The following is a 25,534-nucleotide window of genomic DNA, read 5'->3' on the forward strand; positions in this document are numbered from 1 at the left end:
AACTTTATCATTGGCATATTTGAGAAAAGACTAAAATAAAGGACACCATTTGAAAGCTGTTGTATTTATTTATAAAGCAATATTGATAGTGGAATTTATAATTTATATGCAATTTTTCCTTAAATGATACAGTAACTCATATTCGATTGGATTGGTACCAAAATATTTAGAGAATAAGACGATTACCCCCCACAGTGGTTCATCGGGCTTGCGGTAGAGATGCCATAAACAAATGTGCATTTCTTAGGACAGGCACGTTTCAAAGGTTTGTAAGAAGAGATGGTCCGTAACAGAAATTTGTTTTTGGGCTTTAATCAAAAAAAAAAAAAAATCTGGTGTGAACATCACACGACTTTCCTTATCCAAGTTATTTGGAAAACATCCTTACGGTGTTGGAAATCCGAGTAGCAAACCTAACGTTTGCGTTAGTGCCACCTGCCGGATTACACACGAAATAGATCATAGTTGCCGCGGGTTCGAGTCTGGGGTGCAATTTTTGTTAATTTGGTACCCATTATTATTTTTATTTTTTCACATTTTACTGTTTAATGAGGTATATTTCATGATTCTAAATAATTTTATCCCCATGAAATTATTTATAGTATCTTCAACCGTATAATTTTGATTTTTGGTCTTTGCGGCCGAACGGTGCGACCGATTTTTACCAATTGTTTCGTGCTACGTCCTCTTGCTACAAGTAACTTACGTACCAAATTTCAAGTTTCTAGCTCTTATCGTTCTCGAGATATGCTGTTTACAGACAGACACACACAGAGAGAGAGAGAGACACACGACCCAATGGTCCAAACCAACTTTTTTGGTGTCTTGAAACTACAATTCGTCCTTATAGGATAAGGAAAGTAAAAATTAATTAATTTTAATATTTAGCTATAGTTGGAGAATGTTTCTTGACAAATGAACTGATCTGCATTATCACTTTAATATTAAATTAATATATAAATTGCCAAATTTATGCCTGTAATAAATTAAAAGCCTACCACGAAAATTCCTGAATACGGCTCTTTTGTAAAACTTCAGGGTAGTAGAATACCACCAGCAGTGAAAAATTATTACGGCCGACCGCAAAGCTGTTTAACCCTTAATAAAGCTTTGCATACGTCAATTTTAAATATTCCTGGTTACGACTTTAGGTAATCTTAGTGCAATTGGTAGATCAGTTAAAATGAAAAACAGTTTTCGTGTTATTTCAGTCTTATTTAACGAACTTACAACATTATGTTACATTTTTATATTTTAAGAGAACAGATTTTTTTTATAAATGTGTTACGTGTAAAATTTAAATTTCGTTATGAAATTATCAAAGTGCATACTTCGTGGTCAACCGAAAAATTTTTCTTTGATTATGAAATACCTTGTAAATGGTCGACTAGTCGGGAATTTACTAGTTAGGCTGCTATATTAATTTTATACATAATAATATTATCAGTATATATCACATTGGGGAATTTACAGTAAATATCAGATATGTGACCAAAAGTACATATAGGTCACGGATTCTTTTATAGAACATTAAATTACATTAATACAACACTTCTAAATATAATGCTAAATAAAACATACATATGTTATTGGCATTATTATTTTAAGAGAAAGACAAATAGAAATTAATAAAAAACTTACAAATGTATAAACTTAAATTAGTTATTAATAATAATTAGATACCTTAAGTAAAACTTATAAAAATGAATTAATTCCATAGTTAGTAATGGGGTATGCCAATCTCTCCGTTACAATAAACTGGAAGCTTTATTAGTAGAGATGAGTAACAGAGAATTAGCAAGCAAATTTGAATATCAAAAGATAATATATTTAAGGAACATATGAAGCTTTCAACGATTAATATTTATGTCACATCTTCTATTCAATTCTGTATATCTAAATTTTTATTATACATTTAGGCAATATGTATCAGTCACAACAACTTTTATAGCATTTTGATAACACATTTGCTTAGGAGAAATACTTCTATATTCATATAATATGTTTATGATTGTACTAAAAATCTACACTTGTAGATAGCAGTTTCAATAACCAATTCTCTCAAAAGCAAATTCTTTAACCTGATTCAACAATAATTATGGCCGGGTTTCAAGCCATTTACACCCTGTGATCTAATCAAATTACTGAAACTGTTATGACTTTTATTCAACACTCTGGTAACAAATACGAGTACGTTATCTAGTTTACTAACTTCTACCGTAAAACTTGGTCTTATTGGAGATCGTTGGCCCATAAAGTTTTCAACAACTTGACTAAAGAATCGGGGGAAGAAAAGTTCCCGAATCATTCAAGTTTGAATCTAGTTTATAAGTACTATCATGTAATCTAGTATCTAAAATTTTGGCCTTTACTTTATCACCCTTGGGAGCGATATTTTTATGATAAATGCGGGAATGACTGCTGCCGGAGGTGCTGCTTGACGAATAACTTTCGTGACCTACGTTTACTTCAGAATGACTGTGTCTTAAGTCATTTCCGGACTTTTGGTAGCCGGAAGTGCCAGAGAGAATCCATTCGTGTCGTAACGCTTCATCTGGTGTCATTCTCTTCTTGGCGTTCCATCTAAGAATATATTTGCTTTTAGTCCGTGAAAAATTAAAATGTAATTTTACATACTCAAGACACCTTGATATAAAGTCCATAAATAAAGGATCATCACAGTGGAGTGCTGTTGACAAATTCTTCGATCCTGGCTTACGTTTCTTGCCCTTGGAATTTGTGATGCAGCGGGGGTTTCCTCGAGAATCTAAAAGATTGCAAGTAACAAAATAGAAAATAAGATAATAATTCCGTGTGATTACCAAAAAACAATCTTTTTCTAGTAGCGTTGACAATGAGCTCATCAGGTGGTTGCCCCAATACTTCCATCAAACATGCAAGTTGCTCGACTTCATTTTCTCCAGGAAATAATGGATAACCCGTGTACAACTCAGCCAATATGCAGCCTAAAATATCGTTGAAATTAAATTGAGCTTTTACTAGATTTATTATAATCTTACCGAAACTCCACATGTCAATAGGCGTCCCATAGGGCAACCCCAATATGACTTCCGGTGATCGATAAAAACGTGACTGGATGTAAGTATAAACCCTTTGGTTTGTATAACATGAACTTCCGAAATCTATTACCCTAATCGAAGTACTTCCCCTTTCCTTCAGCAGAACATTTTCCTAAAAAAGAAAATTGTCAAAACAAAAATTAACTCAAATTTCTTTTGTTTTTGAAATGTCTTTGATTTTAAGAATTTGAATTAGAACTGACTGTTAGAACTAATATTAGGTACACAATTTTACGGCATATAACTTATTATATCTACGTAATCAAAAAAACAAAAGTGTTTTTATGGCTTAATTTAGAAAATGAGTCCAGGAGAATTTTTAAAAGGACTTTATTTTTCAATTATTGTAGGAATATTTTTTCCATATTCCGGGTATCTTCCCACGATGGAAGGGATGCGCAGAAACGTGAACGAATCTATTCACAAATGCAGGATGCGCTAGAACTCGCGTTCCAGAGAAAAATGCAATGTAAAGGTAAAACATCAGGAACATGGAACAAATGTTAAAAAAATTCTATCTATTAAAATTTCGAAGTTATGAGAGTTTACATTTTGCACTTTGACTGTATTTATTTCTGTTGGAAAAATAATTTTCCAAGTTTTTTTGCTACAGACTATTACAAGAGGAAACAAGGAAGCTGTATCCTAAATTCAGGGCCGCCGCTAGAGGGTTTGACGCCCGCGTGCACATTTGAATTTGACGCCCCTTACTTATTTTATTACATAGGTATGATACCTAAAAATATATAAGTGCCAATAAATAAAACAAAATAACAAAAAAAATATTTAAATCAAAGATAATTAAATTTGTAATTTTAAAAACGCAAATAAGAAAATAAAACATATAACATCCTAGAAACTATAAAATAAATCCTTAAAGAAATTTTATTTTCCTCACTTTCATATTTGCAAACTCTCTAACCAGCTCCTTTATATTTAAATTATCTAACAGCTCTTGTTCAATTGCAATAGTAGATAAGTTGCTTAACCTAGACTGAACCATGGTGAATCTTAAATAATTTTTAATGATTTTTAATTTAGAAAAGATCTTTCGCTATACGAAACTGAAACTGGTAAGGAAAGTTAAATTCTTAATGTAATTGCTGTATTAGGAAAAGTAGAAATTAAATTATTTTCAAAAAGATTTTGTAAAATATTTTATGGTTTTTGCATAGTTTGTTTGATGAAATGTATTTTTAAAGCTTTAAAAGTCTTTGAAAGTTTTTAATAATTCTTCTTCCAAAGAATTAAACATATTGTTAATAAATCCAAATGTATCATTAAATGTATTTACTTTTTCAAACCTATTATTTAAAGAAGACAAAACTTGATTCAAAATCCTGTAGAAAAGTTAGTTTTGAAATTATTTTTTGCATCTAGCACAACTTCGTCTTGATGTTCGTACTTCGTAGTCAAAGAGTTTTGGCTTGCCTTTTGGGCGTACAGTTTGCATCATTGGTTCAACATTAAGTTCGTCAGCAATTTTCTTTGCTTCAGTCATTACATTTTCGAAGCTTTCATCTAAACGTATAACCAATTAATGATTAAAAATTTTAAAAAATGGTACCAAGGTATTTGTTTAATTGTAATACTTCCACAACAATCATTAATTTAAAAACAAATTTTCGACTACCACTAAGCACAAATCCACTAAGTAATAAAGCAAATTAATGAAAGGAAATAGGAAATTGGATGCGATCTTAGTATGTGTATTTTTTAACTCAAAAGTTCTAGGAAACGATATAGAATTTGCTTCATTCAGAAGTCCAGATTCAGTGAACTTGGCGGCGCAATAGCTTTATTAGAGTTCGAATATTGTAAGATGAACACCTTGAGTCATTTAAATCCAACAAGCCGTTTGAATGGCTCACGGTGTACATCTTACAGTGTTCGAATTCTAATCTCTATAGCAGGAAACGGCCACATGACTAGCTTTTTCACATAAGATTTTGGTTTTTTTTTGTTTGGTTGTATTTCTCTTGCAGTTTTTTTTTTGTTCACTGCGGAATTCAAAATGTCTTTTTTTATTAAATTTTGTTACCGTTTTGGCGCCCCCTTAACTCTGGTGCCCGCGTACGTCGCACGCCTTGCACCCCCGCTTGTGGCGGCCCTGCCTAAATTGTAACTCTGCTTAATGTTATTTGTGGCTTTTATTGGCAAAATTTTTGTACCTTTACTAAATAATTATAAAAAACATATACCAGATTATATATTAAGTTCAGTTGTGAAATTACCACAATTCAACTTGTATAAGCTAGATTTTTGCATGTTGCATAAGTACAATTACTTAAAAGTTAATATCTAATACAAATGTGTTTATAAATGTTTTAAGGATTTCCTGCTTGACGCTGTCAACAAGTAGCGGCTTGTAACATAGTACGTAATTATATGTCATTACATTAAAATATTCCAATGCAAGTACAATACGCCTTCAGGGTCAAAAACCTCGCACACTGTAAATAAATATACTCATCTCTAACTTACGAAGAATAGTAACCTATTAATTAAGCCGTCGGACTGAATCGAAATTAATGTGGGCGTACAAAATTGAAGAAAATTGCTAAACTTTTTCTTCTAAATAAAGTAACATTGAACTTGTCGACGCTTATTGTGATCGTCTTGTCTCCGCCGTCGTGTGAAGCTTTTAACACTAACATTAATTTGAAAATCCACCCACAAAACCACGAATTAATTTCGTAATTTATGCAGTTGTGCTAGACTGAAAGATCAACTCTGAAAGCACGCAATGTAAAAAGCTTCTGTCTGCTGAATACCATGAAGAAATTAATTTATACGGCTCCCCTAGCTTCTTGTCTGTTATGTTAACATAAATATCCCTACAACCATTTTATGGGGAAATTAGTTATGTTTAGGACATTTTATACAATAATTACTTTAAGTTTTGTTTTTTCTTTCATTTTATTGTCAGATTTTATGACTTAAATAACAATTTTGCTGTTGTAAGATGCTATACTGTTTAATTCAGGGAAAAAAACCTCTCTAATAGGGGTCATCCCTGGTTGTTATAAAATAATCATTTAGTTTCGTTACTTGATTTTAGATCTGTCTAGTAATATGCGTACAAAGTTTCAAGTAACGGTTTTCGGATTTTGGAACCGTCAAAGTTTTCGAAAAAAGGTTCATTTTCACAACTAGTTATAGCACTATTTTTTTCCCAATCTCTTTTGTCATTCATTTCGGAAACACCCAACTGGATTTGGATAAAGTTATCGCTTATTACGAATACAGGGTCTTTCAGAACTTGCGCATAAGAGAAAAATGCTAAGTAAGATACGATATCTATAAAAATTTAGAAATTATGGGGGTTTAAATTTTGCACTACATATACCGAACTTTCGGATATAATGACGATTTTATTTTGTGGTCTCTATAACCAGACATCATTGTTCATACCTGTAAACTCTTGGTTTATTATTATTTGTAGCTTTACTATAACAAGAGGTTTGTATCTATTCAGAAAAACCACATTATTTTCTATAACTAATGTTCCGGTCTGTTGTCTGTTGATGTCTTCAATCAATTTACAATTTTAATAATAGATTTAGACACACAAGGACATGCAATAACCCACTAATATTTCCTTGACGTCATTACTGGAAAAGGGTGACGTTTCACGGATGAATGCTTTTGCTACACAACAGTGAATAACCATTACGGCGGTGTCGGTTTTTATGTCACAAATAAGTAAATTTACCGTTTTAACCTTTGCCATTTTATAATAAACATCATTATCTTTTTGCTTGGGTATGTTCCATTAATAGTCTAAGATTTTTTATTGATCATGCATCATCGTAAACAGTTTTTGCGCTTATACTTGTTATTAAAAAAATCACCCCCTCAATTATTTTGGGACACCTGTAGTTACTTTAAAACAAATTTAATAGAAGCAATTAAAGAACTTACCGGTTTAAGATCGCAGTGTATGATGTTTTCCTTTTGAAGCAGCCTCAGACATTTTAAAATGGAACTGGCAAATCTTCTAATTAAATTTAGACTAAATCCACGGTAGCTGTTTTTCTTAAGCAGTTCGAAAAGATTAAGGCTGCAAGAAATATTAAAGATTTATTAAACCCAGTAGGAAAGTACAGTTTTATAAATAATTCTATATCGATAATAATTATTATAGGTATTGATTGTAATGTCAATATAAAACAGAAGAAATTATGCTGCCTCTCTGTTTATTAAATCCAATTGTAATTGGGGATTTCGATCGTTTAATTAATGAGATATTACAAAGCGACCAAAAATTCCTTAGTAGGCGCACTAGTTGAAGATGTATGTCCCATGGCAATGTCAAAATGTCAAAAAATGATTTCATAAAAATTAAAATACTGATTTAATTCTTATTATCATTTCATTCTTAAATGAGATGTTTTTAGTGATGTTTGGTACCCAAACACATCGTATACCGCAGTCAGAATTTACTATAAAAATAATTTTGAGATTTCAAAGTTGTTATTAAACTAAGACGTTTTTAGATTGCAAAGTTGGCAGCACCTAGCCCGCCACCTCTAGTGTCTGTGTTGGCAGCAGAAGTAACTAAATTGTGTCAACAATTGTGACAGGGGCAGTAGATTTTACATGTGAACTATTCTAACCCGACTTTTTCAGATTTATCATTTTTGATAGATATCTCCCTAAAAAAAACTAAAAACAATTCAATTTTTACAAATTTACACAGGGAAGTGTCCACTATGAATTGACCGCGACTTTATATTGAAATTCATAGTGACCACTTCCCTGTGTAAATTTGTAGAAAATGGAGTTTTGTAAATCCTGGTTTAAACATCCAATTGTTTTTTAAGGACATATCTATCAAAAATGACGATTTTGAAAAAGTAAAGTTAGAATACTTCACAATAAAATCCACTGCGCCTGTCACAATTGTTGACACAATTTAGTTATTTCTGCAGCCAAGCTGAATATGATGTCTATTCATCATGTACAAATCTCCGTTGTCATTACAGGACACAGAAATATACAATGAGCGGCAAAATTATGGAATAATCTTATTATTAAAACTGGCAATAATTAAATAATTGAATTGTTTTTTGTTGATATTATTTCACTTTTTGAATGATTTTTTTTTTCGAAAACTTAATGTAATATTTAATATTTAGGTGTTGTCATTTCGATAATTAAAAGATCTATCGAATTGGCTAAAAAAATTAGGGGTTTCCATTAACAAAAAATGTCAATGTCAAAAACAAAAAAGTGTAAAATCCAGATCAAAATGAGAATTATGTATTTTTTTAAAAATTAAATTGATCTGTTGGCAGCAAATGCAAAATAAGATGCTCAAAAATTTCAAAAGCGACTGGATGTAGAATCATTTATCATAGCCCTGTATTAAATATATGTCGCTTGTAACAAAATTCTTGTATCTAATTAGTATCTACAATCATTAAGTTCCTCCGTTAGCGTTACGCCTTCTTTATCAAAGTTTGTAAGAAGCCAAATTAATAATGTCTTCTTTTTTAAGTGCTAAACTAAATATATAATTATTTTCTTTTCGTTCAAAGGAAGTTGTTAGCGGCAGTTGCAACGAATCATATAATGTTATTCGTTGTTGTTTCACAGGAAGCTCAATGTTTCATCATGAATAACTTATCAGTTCACTTTAATTGAAATGTTTGGAGGAATATGTTGTCATTTATAACTTAAGGAAAACTTTAGGAAAATATATTCATATCTGGATAATAATAATAGTGTATATTGTTAACACTCTAAAATCTAATAATCTGAATAACTGTTCCTATTAAACCCCACATTAGACGTATGGTGAGCCATAATCGGTTACACCGGAAGTGGGTATCAACTTTGTTATTTTAAATAGAAATCCGTTTTTCATTGCTTTTTTTGATTCCCCGAGTTATTCTATGAATGTTATATTGACATTTCCAACACCTAAGTTCAGCCGTTTTTGAGATTTTTAGACTTCATTGAAAATTGTTGGATTTAAACCTTTCTATTCAAAAATCATTAACTTTGCCATTTTTAATTATTACAAAATCGTATTTGAGCAGTTAAAAAAAAAGGTTCGATCTTTCTTTAATGAATTCATAATTGAAAAAATGATTAACAAACCACGAAAATTTAACGTTATAATCGGAGGGGAAATTCAAATAGGTACCCATAACTTATTTTTTTTTTCCATTTTTCCTTCACACAAATGGGAAATTTAATTTTGTTTCAATCTGTATGAACATTCTTTAGACCTATGTTTAATAGTTTTCAAATTATAGTAGGTAATTTCTTTTTTAATATTGCGAAAAAAATAGCCACAACTGGTTCCGCACAGGTTGCTGTGCTAAGAAAAAAAAAGTTATTCAAATTTAGATCAAATTAATTTAATTTGTATTTACGAAAAAAATAACACAATTGCAAAAACACCAAGTCGTTTGTTCAGTGAGAATTATGTCCATGGCAAACTATGCGAAAATAACTCTGGATAGTAATGGATGAATGAATTTTTCAAAATGTAAAAAGTCAAGATTACTTAAAAATCATTAAACATCGTTATAAGAAATGTTGATACAGATCAATACAGAATTAAATTCTTCTCCATTTAGTGAAAAAAAAACATAGCCTTAAATTTTGAGGATTTGTTAATAATTTTTTCAGTTATGAAATGAAAGATCTAACCTTTATTTTTTATATTCCGAAATGCAACTTCAAAATAATGAAAAATTGCAGAGTCATCGATTTTTGAACAAGAAGATGCAAATACAACAATTTTCATAAAAGACACTCTCGCTTGATGAAGATGAGGATGTGTCCCACAACATTTTTCAAATAATAAAGTCAGTTCAATGTTTTCTACAACTTTTTAATCCTTATTACTGTCTCATCCTTTAGATATTTAATAACAACTCACTAAAAACGCCTTAAAACGTCAAGAAAAAATTTGACATATGATTTAATCACCGATTAATCGCCCGCGGTTCAGTCATTAAGCTGATGAGTCGTTAATGAATAGTTAACAGTGACATTTTTGTTTGTGCAACGGAAAACAGTGGTGATGGACCATTAACGGACCATTATCGTTGATAATCATCAAATTTTTGATGAAACGTTAATCAACCGTTAACGGTGTTTTGATTTCAACAAAATTTTTGATGAATGTTTAAAGCTTTGTTAACTATCCGTTATCTTTTGTGCAACCGGGCAATTAATTTAATATGTATTTCGAAAACAGCTAAACTAGGAAAAGTTATTAAAAAAACCTATTAGTGTAAATCGAGTACTTAATTCAAAAATGCAATAAAAAACATAGCTTTTTATTTAAAATAAAATAAATAATAAATAAAGTGCCACCATTTTAAAAATACTCGTATTTTCATTGCGTGGATTATAGCTACGAGTATATGCAAATTTTGAGGTAAATATCATTGTCAGAACTCCCTAATAGGTAGGTATGTACATATTTCGAATACTTCTAATGTGGGGTTTAGCCGAAACAACCTGTACTTTAATACGTAATAAAAGTTTAATAAGCACTGTGGCCTCTTTTTCATTTTTTAAATAATTCAGGTAAGTATAACAATTTTTTGTAGATTTCAATTTAATTAATCAGAAATATTTTTCTAACTTACAATCTTGATTCTAAAAAACACAAAAATTTACCTCAGCAACTCGAAGCTTATGCACAGATGATTTCTAAAAGTGAAATGTTCTGACATATGGATGACGTTGTGATTTCCATCTTTATCTTTTTTCCGTAGATGATCCAGTATTCGAACTTCTACCAATGCTGGATGTTGAAACCTTTTCTTGTTCCTAATGATTTTGATAGCGACATGCTTATTGGTCATGTGATCAAGCGCTCTGATGACTTGTCCAAAACTACCCTTTCCAATAACTTCTAGAATTTCGTATCGGTAGCAGATGTGATCGTGCAGAACCTGAATAAATTATTACAAATTTACTGCCGTAATACAGTCACGCATATTATGGAAAATGAGTATTAAAGTAAAAGACGGTGCGGGTCTATTATGATTTAACCGGAGATGGAAGCGCTAGCAGCTGAATTAAAACGATGATAAATGCGCTTGATAAGTTTCACGGAAAATTGTTCAGCTTCTAGTTAATCAAAAATTCTATTAAATATGAAAATTTAACATAAACTGATTCATATTAGAGGTAATTACCTTGATGTAGCTTCCACTTTCGTCGTCATAACCACAGTTTTGAGAACTCCCTATTTCACCATGAATTTTGCACGCATTCAGGCCGAGATACCAAATCTTTGAATATTTCTCTATTTCATTCTTCTCGTACTCTGTCAAACGGTTGCCATATAGTTTAAGGGCCTCTGAAATTGAAAAACAAAAAAATGTACCTGAAAATATTTTGTTTTTTGTTTTTGTTTTTTTCATAATTACATTATGTCCCACAGGGTGGGAAAATTTAAATATCTGATTGGTGTGATTTTGAAAATTATAAGACCTACATAGTTTGTTAAATGACAAAGCAGTTGCACAATAAAAACCACAAACGATCTGTTTTAATTAGTTTCAAAATAATTTGAAAAAACAAATAAAATATCAATTTAATTTTTTACGATAACTGTTTTTTACAAAGATATCACGTTAACAGTTGATTTATCTTCATTACCGCTCACTGCCTAAAGACTGAAAAAGAAATAAACTTCTTAAGCTACTAGATCATAATATAATAAGGCGATTTTAAAAAAAACGGCAGGTGCTGTAGAATTTTTATTTAAGGCCAGATTTCAAATACTAAAACAATAAATGAAATGGCTAACGATTTTAGAATTTTTCTAAATACAGGGTGTTTCACATAACTTTACGAGGCTTGCGCCTAATGTACGCACCCAAATATACAAAAGTCACAGAACACTGGATACAAAAAATACACATTTAATTATTTAATTTTTGGAAACCCTTGACAGTAGTTGTCAAACTAATCACTGTTTCATTAATAGTCATAAACTGCAGATTTTCAGAAACAATTATAATTTGTTCTATCAAGAGACGTCATGAATATGATTGTAGTTTATCTATCTTAAGCACTAACTAACTCAAAATGTTATAATTTTTGAAAGGGTGAACAAACTAGAGAAGATTATCCATTTTTTCAAAATTTGTAATCGAGTTCGTATTGGAATATGTATTATTGATTGCATCTTACAGGCGCAGACCTCGTAAACTTACGTGAAACACCCTGTATACAGTATACATACAGGGTTTTATTCACGAGACAGTTATCGCTGATTTTTTTTGCCGCAACCCATTGTACATATGGCAACAATTTCTTGATTTCAAATTATGAAAATAATTATAACTGAATCCAGGATATCTATTATTAGTCTTGTTTCTTTGACATTAAAGCAAAAAATTCATCTCTCAAACGATGTTTTGTTATCGTTTACCAAGCGACTAGGAGCATGTTTAAAAGCCGATGGTAGAGACTTCAAACACTTTTTACATTAACTTAACTTGTTAATTTATTTGTTGAATTTTAATTAAATATAGGTGATCTGTCAATCTGACGTTTCTGCCAAATTTTTCCAACTTACTTTGATTTCTAATTTAAAAGAAATAATACATTTAATTTAGCAGTTAGTGATATTGGTATTGTTGGTTGCGGCAAAAATGAATAACCCTGTATTTTAAGCTATATTCAACTTTATTGGGATCTATTTTTTTTTTCATAATTCAGAACATCTGCAATATGTTCTACTTTTACTAAAAATTATTATTAAAACGAATTATTAAAGTAAAAAAAATAATAAAAGTTAATAAAATCTAGTTGTATAGTGTCAAATAAGACAAAATGCCAATGTCAAAAAGAAGTAAATGAAAGAAAATATTGTCAATATTTTTTCAAACTTCTAACAAGAAATAACAATAATAATTATTACCTATAACAAATCATAAAAACATCTAATTTAGTGTAATTAATTTATTTTAGTATTGTTTATTTATTTTGTTTACTTTTAGTAAGATTATTGTTAACGTCAATTTTAATTAATTTTTTTCAAGTTTGATATTTTTTTTTATACAATACCTAATAAACAAAAACACGATTAGCCGTCACACCAAACTTTTATTTTAATGCACAACGCGTTTCYACCACAAAGTGGTCATCCTCAGGTGAGAATAAAACTTATTCTGAGAGTTTTATTCTCACCTGAGGATGACCACTTTGTGGTTGAAACGCGTTGTGCATTAAAATAAAAGTTTGGTGTGACGGGCTAATCGTGTTTTTGTTCATCGTTTCCATACCAAGAAGATCCAAGAAGAAGAACAATACCTAATAGTTTTTAGTAAAAATAGAACATATTGTAGTATCTGTACCAAGACAATTAATAGGTATATTCCAAATGATAAAAAGGCCCCTACCGTAAAGAAAGAAATTCTCTTTTAAAAATCATCCTGTATTAAAAAACTTTCAACTTTTTTAGTTCATCAAATTTCGTATTATAAATTAATCTTTGAGATATTTTTCAAAGATAAAATAATCTCAGATTCCGTGTTTGGAGGAAGTGGGATATTCCGGTTAAGATTTTATATGGCTCAATGTCTGTTAATAATAAATCAAATTATTTAAAACTTACACACAAATTCTACAGGGTACGCCAGAACTTGCGCCCTTGAGAACATTCTAAAAACAAATATATATAGTGCCATTTTGATACAAATAAATAATGCATGTATGATAGTCTAATAATATTATAATTATAAAGATCGGCAAAGATAATAATCTAACAGGTGCCCCAAAACTCGCGCCCCAGAGAAAAATGCCATGTAAAGTAGGATATCAGAAACCAGGAAAAAATGTTTAAAAAATTCTATCTATAAAGATTTCGAGGTTATGAGAGTTTAAATTTTGCACTTTGATTCTATTTATTTCATTTGGAAAAATAATTTTGAAAGTTTTTTTGCTAGAAAGGCTATCAGAAAACGAAACAAGAAAGTTGTATCTTAAATTGTACCTCTGTTTAATGTTATTTATGGTTTTTATTGGCAAAATTTTTATACTTTTACTAAATAATTATTATAAAAAAGATCATCAAATGCCAAAAAATTAATGTAAAATTTTTTTGACAGATAAGACACTAGGAACATGGAAAAAATGTTTAAAAAATTCTATCTGTAAAAATTTCGAAATTATGAAAGTTTAAATTTTGCACTTTGATTATTTATTTCTGTTAGAAAAATAATTTTCCAATTTTTTTACTACAGGCTATTAGAAGAGAAACGAAGAAAACTGTATCCTAAATTGTACCTCTGTTTAATGTTATTTATGGTTTTTATTGTCAAAATTTTTATATCTTTACTAAATAATTATTATAAAAAAATCATCAAATGCCAAAAAATTAATGTAAAAATTTTTTGACAGATTGAATTTTTTAAACATTTTTTTCATGTTCCTGGTATCATATCTTAATCGAAATTTTTCTCTGAGGCGCGAGTTCTGACACATCTGTATAAAACCTGTATTTGCTTAATTTTGCAAGTGACATAATCGTGAATTTAAAAAAAAAATAACCTTGACAATATTGGCGAATATTGCGTAATCAAATGCAGATCATTGAACTCAATCCTTAAAAAAGAATGCAAATCTAGTCACATAAATGTGATAATTTTGTCGAAAACAAAGTGATGCTTGAAACTATAGACATTCCCACGTTTTTTTTGCTAATTATATTTAATGCAAAAGAGAAACGTTTATAAAATTATAAATAGTTGTAATTTTATGATACTTTAACACCAACGTATTTTCTATATTTGGAAACTTTACATATTTATGAAATATTTCAGCAATATATGTCAAAAACCTCAGTGTAGATGACCCTGAAACAAACACCTAAAAATTTACCTGTTGGTGTCATAGGAAAACCATTATTTTCCCTGTTATTATTTGTCGTTCCTTGAATTTCCACACCTCGCGAATTATTGTTGATAGCTGGGAATGAATCAACCATCGGTGAGCTCGGTGTCAAATTTGTCTTGCTTTGGTTCAGATTAAGTCTTGAAGACGATTTGCTGCTTTCCAATAACGGCAACTGGAAATAAATTTTCTTGAACTACGGAATTGGTGAATAAATTTTTTATAGTTTTTAAAATCAAAAACTAGGTCAAACAGCGGCAAAAATACTTCCTCCTTTCAACCAAAATTGTGAATTTTGTCATTATGTGAATGTTTATAATTATTGCCGCTTGCTATTTTTAGAGTCAATTTTGGCGAAAATAGACATGCAAGGTGAAGCCTTTGCGTGAACTGTACCTTCAGGTACCAGAAAGAAAGTTTGTGAATGGTAAAATTCACCTTTAACATTCAAAGAGCAATTTTTAATAAAACTGTTCACACTTACTTCGGAAATAAGCGTAGTTTTCGATGTTGAATGACCATTTTTGGAAGAAGATTTATTCAAGTGTTTGCCAGATGCAGTCGTCGGTGGCTTGGACCCATACTTTGGTAATACTTCTTTATGGTGGTGAGCTGCTGGACTCTGAAAAAACATTATTAAGAGTAAAACAACTAGTTTTATACATATGTATAAGAAGCATTGAAGCAAAAGCTTTGAGAAGGTTTTTCTACTAAAAAGCAGTTCTCAATACTGTAACGAGCGGTCAAGTAAAGTCACATATTGAGCCGTATGAATAAAGTTAAGTAAATGCTTCTACTTGTAATAGTAAAAGATAGACGTAATTTAGATTTAATGAGAAAGAAAGATACAAAACTATAGTTAAAGCTTTTGCTACATTTTATTCATACTACCCATTATCTCTATTTTTTATACGAAAACCTTAAAAAATTCAAAAGTATGTAGTTTGATCTTGCAATAAGTACCTACTCGTAATTAGATAAAGACAGATTTAAATAACAATTAAAAATTAATTAAATTAAATTTTGAATTAAATTTTTGGCCGTTCTTGAATTTAGTTAGCGGAAACGGCAGATTTTGTAAGACTGAAAAGATATCTATTGAAAAAAATACCAATTTGTGTCTTGTGGTGTAAAAAACATTTAACAAAGTAGCAAATTCAACAATAAATTAAATATAACAACATCGAAAAGAAAAAAAAACTAAGATGCCTACAGGATAATATTAAAATTGAAAGTTCTGTTTTCTTTTTCCAAAAAAAAGCTTGAAACAAAAATCTGAATTTATTTTATGCTTAGCTGAAAGTCTTCTATCACCATACGAGAATTCGTCCGACATTTTTGAATCACCCAATATATCGAGATGTCAAAATAGTTGTAAATAAATTGCTAAATTTTATTCAAATTGTCTAAAAAAGACCGTTTTTGAGACATAATTAAATAATTTAATAAATTTCTTTTGTAAATGTGGTATTTTCAGGCTTTGAGAATTTTTTATATTTTAAAAAAGAACCCTGTACACATAGGTACAGTGTGTAACGAACAAAATTCATATCTGTTACTGGTAATTTTTACCAAAAAATTTTCGAATAGGTTGATTTTATTTTTATAAATGATACATTCTGACACTATACCAACATTTATGACGTTAGTGGTTTTTGAGTAATTACGTCATCAGTAATTTTTTAAAACGAAAACTTACATTTTGTTTACTGATTTTCATAGTAAATTCCCTTATCTTTTTGGAGAATGTAAAAGATATTACATACGGAAAAATTTAAGTGTTTTTTTTTTCAAATAGAAATTACCAAGTCAAAATTTTGGTGAAAAAATTGGTGGCAGCCAATCTCCATAACCACATTTTTTTTTCCCTAGAAGTTTTGTAAAAAATTATGGTTATGTTTTCATGTTGTGATGTTGTCTAAATTTTGACTTTTATGAATCTTGTGTGCTTTTTTGCTCTTTGTAAGCCTTTATAATCGAATACCTGAGGACAAACATCACTAATGTCCAAAGACAAAATTCAGTGGTAATAATATTGACAGAACCACATTGCAAGTGAGTACAATGTTGTGGACAAAAATGAGCTTCTTACTACAAAAACTTTAATAAAAAAGAGTGTTTATAGAAAAGTTATTTTGCAAAAGATACAGGGTTTATGAATATTGGCAATAAATTTTGTGTAATTTATTGAAATGAACTCAAAGTTGATGCATTTTATAAATTCTTGTTCGGCTTTAATTTCAAAACTGTTACTTTTTCAACTTGTTCTTCAAATACGTTGCAACCAGACCTACTAATTTAATCGCTTTTCTTCTCTTTGATGTTTATGTTGTATTCTCACCAATTTCTTACTAAAAATTAGAGAATGTTTAGCAAATCTGCGGTACTCAATTTGTCCCCGTTTTTTGTATTTTCATTTCTAAATTTTCTTAGATGATTTTTTGCTGATGTTAAATGACATTTTTTTTAATAAATCAAAAACCGTAACTGCCAACTTCCTTTATTAAAATTGTCATGAATAAATTTGTCAGGTGTGCCAACGTTAAAACTGTTTGAAATTTCCATTAAAAAAAACAGACTACGTTTTATGTAAAAATATGTGTAATTGTATTATAATAAATGAGTTCGATTTCAAATTAGTTCGGGCGTTACGGAACAGACACGTAATAATTGATCGATGTTGCTATTATTGTCGAAAGATTCTAAAAACGGTTCAAAATCAAGCGTGAAAACTGAAATCCTCGACGTAAGCTATTTTAAGCCAACAACCTGACGATTTTTCTCATTTTCTTTATTATGTTGGCGTGAGCGATCTAAAACTATTGTACGGCAATAAATTAACTTGATATTGAAAGATCTTCCTCATTTTGTTTCTGCTTTTTCTTTCAAAATGCAATCTTTTTTTTCGAAATCTCAAGTACCCACATGTAAATTTCAATATTTCCTGAAACAATTCAAGCAATTATGCGGATAGTTTTCGTATCGAATGCAGTTGCATGTACATTGACGTTAAATTAAATATTTCATGACGGTGAGTAAGCGTGCGTTTCAAAGACCACATGCAAATTTTTAATAGATTTATGGAAATGTCTCTCTGATGGATTAGAAGATAAATGTCAGTCTGTTTACATTCTCATTCGTTAGGTAATACAGTGGAAAAGAGAATGTTTTAGCAGTAGGTATCAGTGAGCTTTACATTTCCATTAAAAGAAGCAGAATAAGTGATGTTTTATGTAAAATATTATCCAAGTAGCTACTGGATATTTTTAAATGTTATAATATGAGTAGGTATAACACAAACGAGTAGATTATGTATTAAAAAATTACATATAAGTCTTACAGCTTGTCGAGAATAAGAAAGGCCGCGAGACGCGCAGAAGATTTCTATCTTCTTTCTAGAGCGAATCTCTTTTTATTGACAAAAATTTTGTCAATAAAAACCACAAATAACATTAAACAGAGTTACAATTTAGGATATAGCTTCTTTGTTTCCTCTTCTAATAGTCTGTAGCAAAAAAACTTGAAAAATTATTTTTCCAACAGAAATAAATAGAGTCAAAATGCAAAATTTAAACTCTCATAATTTCGAAATTTTTATAGATTGATTTTTAACATTTTTCTTGTTGTGTAGGGTACCGGCCGATGACACAGTGTCACGGAGTTGCGCGACTTTCCGGATACTCTGTATAAATATATAATTTCAAAGATATTTAAATCAAATTTTGTTCAAAAAAGTACGTGACTTAAAAGTGTTTTTTTGAACATAAATCGTCACTTTCGAGTCACCGAAAACAGTTCTTTTAGTAATTTATGCTCAAAATAATAATTAGGATATAATTTTAACTTTTAATTAACTGTAACAGTAGCGATAAAATCCTATACATTCGAAAATATGTTTCATGGTTCCACATATTTGTGTTATACCGTTTAATTTTATTTAGTGAAATTTTAGAAACAGTAATAATTGCCATAAAATGTAAATGCTGTAGTAAGAAATAATAAATTAGTAATACATTGTATACAAGTCCCAAAAAATGAATATGGCACATGTGAAAAAGTTCAGACTATACATTTTCTACGACGAAAATTACAGACTAAAATTAAGAAATTTTATATCTGTCAAGATGCCCCTATACCTGTGACCATTTTAACACTAGTGTGAGAATATTCTCGCACGGTGTTATAGAATATGAGTATTCTGTAATTAAGAATCAACTAAGAGTATTCTTATTCATTATAGTCGTAGAAAAAAACATATACAGTATGTCCCCGGATTGAGTTTACCAGAGAAAAAAATAATTTATCTTTGATTTTACGCCAAAACTGCAAAGGAGAAACATTTTTTGCTTTACCTGAAACGAGCAAATCTGTAATTAAAACTTCATTATTCTAACTCTGTAGAAAGAAAAGTTCATTTTTTTCTAGATTTTGTACATTCTTGTACTTTTTCTCTGCTTTTTAAGTCCTATCACATTGGCGGTTTATTATTTTGACAATGATGTCATTTTGACAAATGAGTTTACGCAAGTTAAATAACAAATATGTTTGTGAAAAACATAACTTGTATAAACAGCGACTCAAACAAACAGCTTTAAGATAAAAACCAAAGTCATTTTTAACAAGAACTATCATTATTTAATTATTAAATTAATTTTCAGTGACATATAGTTGTCAAATAAATATAACCGCCAATGTGATAGGACATAAATAGCAGAAAAAAATTATTAAGTCGAAAATCAAGAGAAAAATTAACTTTTCTTTTCAATGAATCAGAATAATAAAGTTTTAAGTACAGATTTGCTCGTTTCAGGTGAAGCAAAAAATGTTTTCAACCAGTGAATTAACACTAAAGATTTAACATTAAAGATCTTTCACTCTAATCAAATATACAGGGTGTGTCAGAATTCGCGCCCCAGAGAAAAATTTCAAGTAAGATAAGATACCAGGATCATGGAAAAAATTTTGACATTTATTTTTTGACATTTGACATTTTTTATGTCTATTTAAGATACCATTTTTTATTCAAAGTGAAAAATTTAAAGTCTCATAACTTCGAAATTTTTATAGATAGAATTTTTTTAACATTTTTTCCATGTTCCTGGTATTGTACATACCTTACATGGCATTTTTCTCTGGTGCGCGAATTCTGGCGCAGCCTGATGTATAGATGATTTTCACGTTTTCTATAATCTAAATTTACTTGAGCATTACCATTAATAAAAGTTAAATACTTTTTAACTGCAACTTTATATCAAAAGTTAAATGAGAAATGATTTACTTTTTACGAACTTTTCATGTTTCCAGATTTATTACAGTTTTAAAGTTAACGAATATTATTCTACAAAGATATAACTCTGAATATTTTTGACGTTTACTTAATTTGACTACAAACGGGAGAAATTTTAACGATTATAATAATTACACCGTTTTATTTAAACATTTTGTAATCCATAATGAAAAAATAAGAGTTTTTAACTTACATATTTTTCTCCGTCTAGATGTCACCAGTAATCATACATTTATGTTTTTAATAAACCAGGACCTTTAATTATTATTTATTAGATAATATGCAATAACAAGCTCTTTTAGTAATGTCAGTGATAATTAACATTTTAAGATAAAATCAGTACAAGTCGCAATGTAATTTTTTTCTAACAAATGCACAGATTTTTAATAATATAGCAATTTTATAAAACTTCTGTATCAGGATGTCATAGATGAAATTAAATGTTAAATGCAGTTTGAGACAATAAATTGTTTAGATGTTTTTAAAGTCAATAATAATCTCTGCAAAAATAACACACGGAATCAATTACGGTGCTATTTGTGATGATAACAATATTGTCTCTCTGACACGTGAAGTCTATTGGATGTTCAGAACACTGTTTTCGTAATTTGTTAGTAGGTTTTTTCTTGGTGTTACTTTATTACGAAGTTAAAATTCTCGAGTTTACACCTGGTGTCACAAATTAAGGGAAGTTTTGTCGCCGTTTCGATTTACGAATAAATGGTTTTCAGAGGCTCTTACTCTAAGATGAAATTCATTAAATACAAAAACTATTGTTAATCGTGTCGGTGTCATTTTCACTATAAAATAAGAAGAGTAATTTGTAACAAATATTCTTGTCAAAGTGTAAAAAGCGCTTCCTTAATACTTTTGTAACAACATTTTCTACTCTCGAAATCCTTTTTTTAATCTGATGAAATCTTAAACTGCGTTACCATTAAATGAAAGTGTTTTTATAATTATTTAGAACTGTTTGTAGTATAATCGCAAAACTTTCAATTATAAATTAAATTGTTAAATAAATTTTCTTCATCAGGTGTACAATGTTGGCACGCATTCTCTATTGGAAATTGTGACATTTGCAAAATGTCACGCTTTGCCTTTTAAACTATTTCACTTTGATGGCATCTAGGTATGTGATGATTTTAAAAGAGGAAAGTTTTGCGATGTGATAGTTTCTTCTGTTCTGAATGTTGCAAAATCTTAAACCTTGTATTAATTATTTTAAATTAAAAGACACTTAACTTTTGTCTATTGCTTCAAATCAAAGATACCACCAAAATTTATACATATAAGACAAAAATATTATGTATGTATACATAATGAACTAAATATATTGTAAAAACTAAAGGTATATAAATTACCACCTACACTTACTGCACAGAGAATTAAAATGTATTTAAAATTCCTTATTCTTTTCATGTTTACCAAATTTAGAATTCTTTAATTTACTCTTCTTGTCGCTGAGACTATACACGAATTTTATGACTGACGTGGATTTAAGTTAAGAATAAGACAAGTTTCTTTATTACAAAGTAGGTGAATAAATGTTATTGTATTATAATACGATCACGAAAATGTTAAGGTTAAAAAGCCATTTAAATGCTACAATTAAATATACGAGAAGTTTCAAGTTCAAAAGGCAAGCTATAGGAATTTTTCCTAATAATAAAATGACTCATGGTAGAATTACTTCTGGTGTTAAGATTCTTATACCAACAACAACTGTAGATAACTTAAATATTTAATTAGAATACTTTTCAACAAAGAAATGATTATGAATTATTCAGAAGATTATTAAACAATGTAGTTGCGATTTATGAATTGTATAATCAATATGTCTTTTAACGAGACATGTCAGCAAAGTATCAATTTAGCTTATGTTAATGCAGTCACTGTTCGTTGTTCCTAGAAGCTTTGTAAAGTTGGATACGTAGAGAAAAGCTAAATACAGATTGTTTGAGGTAATCTCACCTGATCAGTGATAAAGCCTCTAGACGCTCACACTGTTGCAGTAAAATTGGACAGTTTATGCAGAAAACAAGCTGTAATAATTATGTATGTACATACATAATATAATAACCGAGAATATGGTCTGATGATCTGAGGCAAAAATAAAACTACGATTGTTCGTCTATTTATTTGTTTCTTCACAGATAATTAATAGTATTACGCCATTTGTTTTGACTGATAAGGGTAATGATTTGTCTGTTCTTTGATTACATATATTAATAGGCCTCTAATTACGCTGTAGTACCGCTTACTGACAATTTAGGATTTAGATGTTGGAACATATACAGGTGAGTATAAAGTATGGAACCAAGCGTTTTTTTTATCATTTGCTTCCAGAAAACAATAATAATTTATATAAATTAAAGTAATATAGAAAATATGATCGTATTTTGAGAACAAAGTTTTGTTTTGTTTTGTTTTTTAATTATGCGATCTTTTTTGTCAAAATTGCAATTTACCTATGTAAAAAAAATATTTTTTTAAATATAAAGTAGATAGTTGAAATCCTTAGATCATAATCTTCATGAGAAAAATGGGTTTATAGTAGTAGGGTTTTAATTTAAAAAAATTAAAATTTCAAAAATAAAAGAAAAGTTCGAGAAATTTTACTCTTAATAAAACATCAAATTTTTGTAGTACTTTATCATTCATCAATTAGTTTTTCCAAAAACTAAATAGTTTAAGCAAAAAACGTTTGGTACCATCCTTTTTATGCACCTGGTATATAATTATTTTTTATATTGTATTACACAAAGACTTCAATATATAAACAAACTATTTTAAGTCTTATCATAAAAAAGCAATAGTTTTTTGGTTACTGTCAGAATTTTTAAATACGCAAACAAATTTTAAAAACAAAACAAAGATAATTACACAAATGTCTTCTATACAAAATCAAATAAAGAATTGATACAATTTTTAACTATAGAGCACTATGGATATTATGACCTTATATGAATCTCATAATTCGGTCTTGTGTATGAAAGTTTGTCTTATTAATCTAGCATAAGTTACTTATTCTTAAAGTGTACCCCAAACCATTTTCATCTGTGATAGACTGATAAAGATATATTTTTTTTGTTTTTTTTAATCCAAATTTTCCAACAATAGCGTCAGGTTGGTGTTGTAATTTTATTAATTAAAACAGAAAATAACGAAACTTTTTAATTAAGTTTATATTGCACATCTTTTATTTTCTACTTCAATCAAAATCATAGTAAGGCACAATATACTTCCAAATATGTATAAAATTATTTTTTCGCGATTTTGCTTTTTACCAAACCAGTTAAATTTATTAGTGTAGTAACTGTCATTATTTGATAAATGGGTTATGAGGAGTGTATAAATTTTGAATGGAAATAAGTAACATGTACTCTTTTAAGAAACTCCTAATTATGTGACGTCAAATAATAAAGTACACCAGATTTAGACGTAAATATTCGAGCCATATTGAGATGTACTTCAATAAAATTGCTTTCGGATCGTAATCCACCAGATGGTCTTCAATCGACAGGACCGTAAAAACTTTAAATTATCGGTGCCATCAATCTGTTGATTAGCAGTCTATAATTTGAACTACATTGGGTCCTTCATGCAATTTATTTAAAAGTTATCAAATCAAAATTACTTTAATAGCGCTTATATAAACTTTAAAAGCATTTGTTTGTAATAATTTTAGGTGTCATTGTTTCAAGTTTGTCTTTTTATATTGTAAATATTGGTTCAAGATTTGTCTTTAAACTCTTTAAAGTTACAGTTAGTTATTAACGGAGGTGCTAATTTTCGCTAAGTTATGAGAAATATGCAGTAGGTGTCGTTTGTTTAATTAAGCAAAAGTATGTGTAAAACACCACAGAAGCGTGGAAGGTTGTTAACCTAGAAACTTAAAACTAAAGTTTAATGATCACTGATTCATTAAATATAAATTAAGTGTTACAAATAAAATCTGCGATTCGTCAGTTACACATACATTTTAAAACGGTAGAAAAATTAAAGCACGGTTAAACGTGCACGTCGCACTGTTACTCTTTTTTCCGCGTTTATTTCCATGTATTGTTATATCGCTCTCGAATGATAAATTCAATTTTTTAATTTTGTTGTCTTATTTGCTTATTTGTGTTTTGTGTGTAAAGATTATTCGGCCTATAGATAGATCCTTAACTATTTATCTTATACTATACCTTAGAAGTAAAGTCAAATTCCTACATGATACAACATAAATATTAATACATTTCCATTGGAAAACTTTAATTAAAAAAATTCAAAGTGCACCAAACACATTATGAACAATAACACCGAGATCAACACCATGAACAAGTAAATCCAGAAATATTTGGAAACAGAGTTAATCGTCATCAACTTCTGGTAAACCCCAAATGGCCTGCTAGCGAGCTTAATTCTCATAAAAATATCCTACACAATTCTCTTCTCAATACAGTGAAGTGCAAAATTTTGACTTGCGGTGTTGGGTTTCAACTCTGTTTTCAAATAATTCTGAATCTACTTTACTAGTGTTCCAAGTTTTCAAAAAAATTATGAGTCAAAGTAAAACTTTATATCAATTACACATGAACAAATTCGTTGGTTTTTGCCTTTGAATGCATTTTTACCTCATGAAAACTACAAATTTGTTTCCCATACCTAAATAAAATAGTTTGTTTTCTTCATTATTTTGATTGCAGCTGCATCTACACTCAGAGATACATTATGCAATCCGGCTTATCATTAGTCACAACATCATTTTAATTGCCATTTGCGTCCTTTCATCGACACGCTAACGAAGAAAAAGTCAGCAGGTGTGGTGTGTGGTAGAATGTTAAAAACAAGTTTCGTTTTCAGATGAGTGAGAGAGTTTGTCAACATTTTTTTTTCTCCTGAACTAGAGACTATGTTTTATTGTCAATTAAATCTTCAATAAAATAGCTATGTCATCAATTAAATCAGTTCCCATTAGTGGACGTTTATGATGGTTTTATAAGTTAAATACAGGGTTATTATAAATGATTCTAACATCGGAGTACAATAGAAAACAAAGAAAAATTTGCCGCTTTTCAGTTTATTAAATCTATTTATAATAATTAGTATTTTGTTAGTTATATTATTAGGGTAATTAGCAAGATATTCATTCATTCAGGTCATAATGGTTGACAACTGACTGACACTGCAAGATTCTCTGAAAGAAATTTGGAATATTTTAACATGCACCCACTTACTTCCATGGGCGCCCGCAGAAATTATGCTATTAGCTGTAAAAGATACCATTATTTAGTTTGAA

At 29.4% G+C, this 25,534-nt stretch overlaps 1 protein-coding gene across 2 annotated transcripts in view; it reads right to left on the reverse strand.

Moving 5' to 3' along the window:
* Positions 1 to 982: 982 nt before the first annotated feature.
* LOC123012417 (dual specificity tyrosine-phosphorylation-regulated kinase 2) overlaps positions 983 to 25,534 on the reverse strand; it is a 37,716-nt gene continuing 13,164 nt past the window's right edge. Inside the window, exons 2-10 of one of the 2 annotated variants that reach the window (XM_044410309.1) lie at positions 15,445 to 15,582; positions 14,949 to 15,135; positions 11,252 to 11,415; positions 10,728 to 11,005; positions 7,005 to 7,143; positions 3,021 to 3,192; positions 2,823 to 2,966; positions 2,638 to 2,767; positions 983 to 2,583 (exon numbers count right to left, since the gene is read on the reverse strand). In XM_044410309.1, coding sequence (XP_044266244.1) covers positions 2,274 to 2,583; positions 2,638 to 2,767; positions 2,823 to 2,966; positions 3,021 to 3,192; positions 7,005 to 7,143; positions 10,728 to 11,005; positions 11,252 to 11,415; positions 14,949 to 15,135; positions 15,445 to 15,582 — 1,662 coding nt within the window. In that variant the 3' untranslated portion in view covers positions 983 to 2,273. The remainder of the gene's footprint in view (positions 2,584 to 2,637; positions 2,768 to 2,822; positions 2,967 to 3,020; positions 3,193 to 7,004; positions 7,144 to 10,727; positions 11,006 to 11,251; positions 11,416 to 14,948; positions 15,136 to 15,444; positions 15,583 to 25,534) is intronic. The other variant, XM_044410310.1, reaches the window with a different exon arrangement.

The sequence above is a fragment of the Tribolium madens genome, unplaced genomic scaffold (assembly GCF_015345945.1).
Source record: "Tribolium madens isolate multiple individuals breed KSU strain unplaced genomic scaffold, Tmad_KSU_1.1 Scaffold_96;HRSCAF=242;Tcas5.2_LG5, whole genome shotgun sequence".
Lineage (NCBI taxonomy): Eukaryota > Metazoa > Arthropoda > Insecta > Coleoptera > Tenebrionidae > Tribolium > Tribolium madens.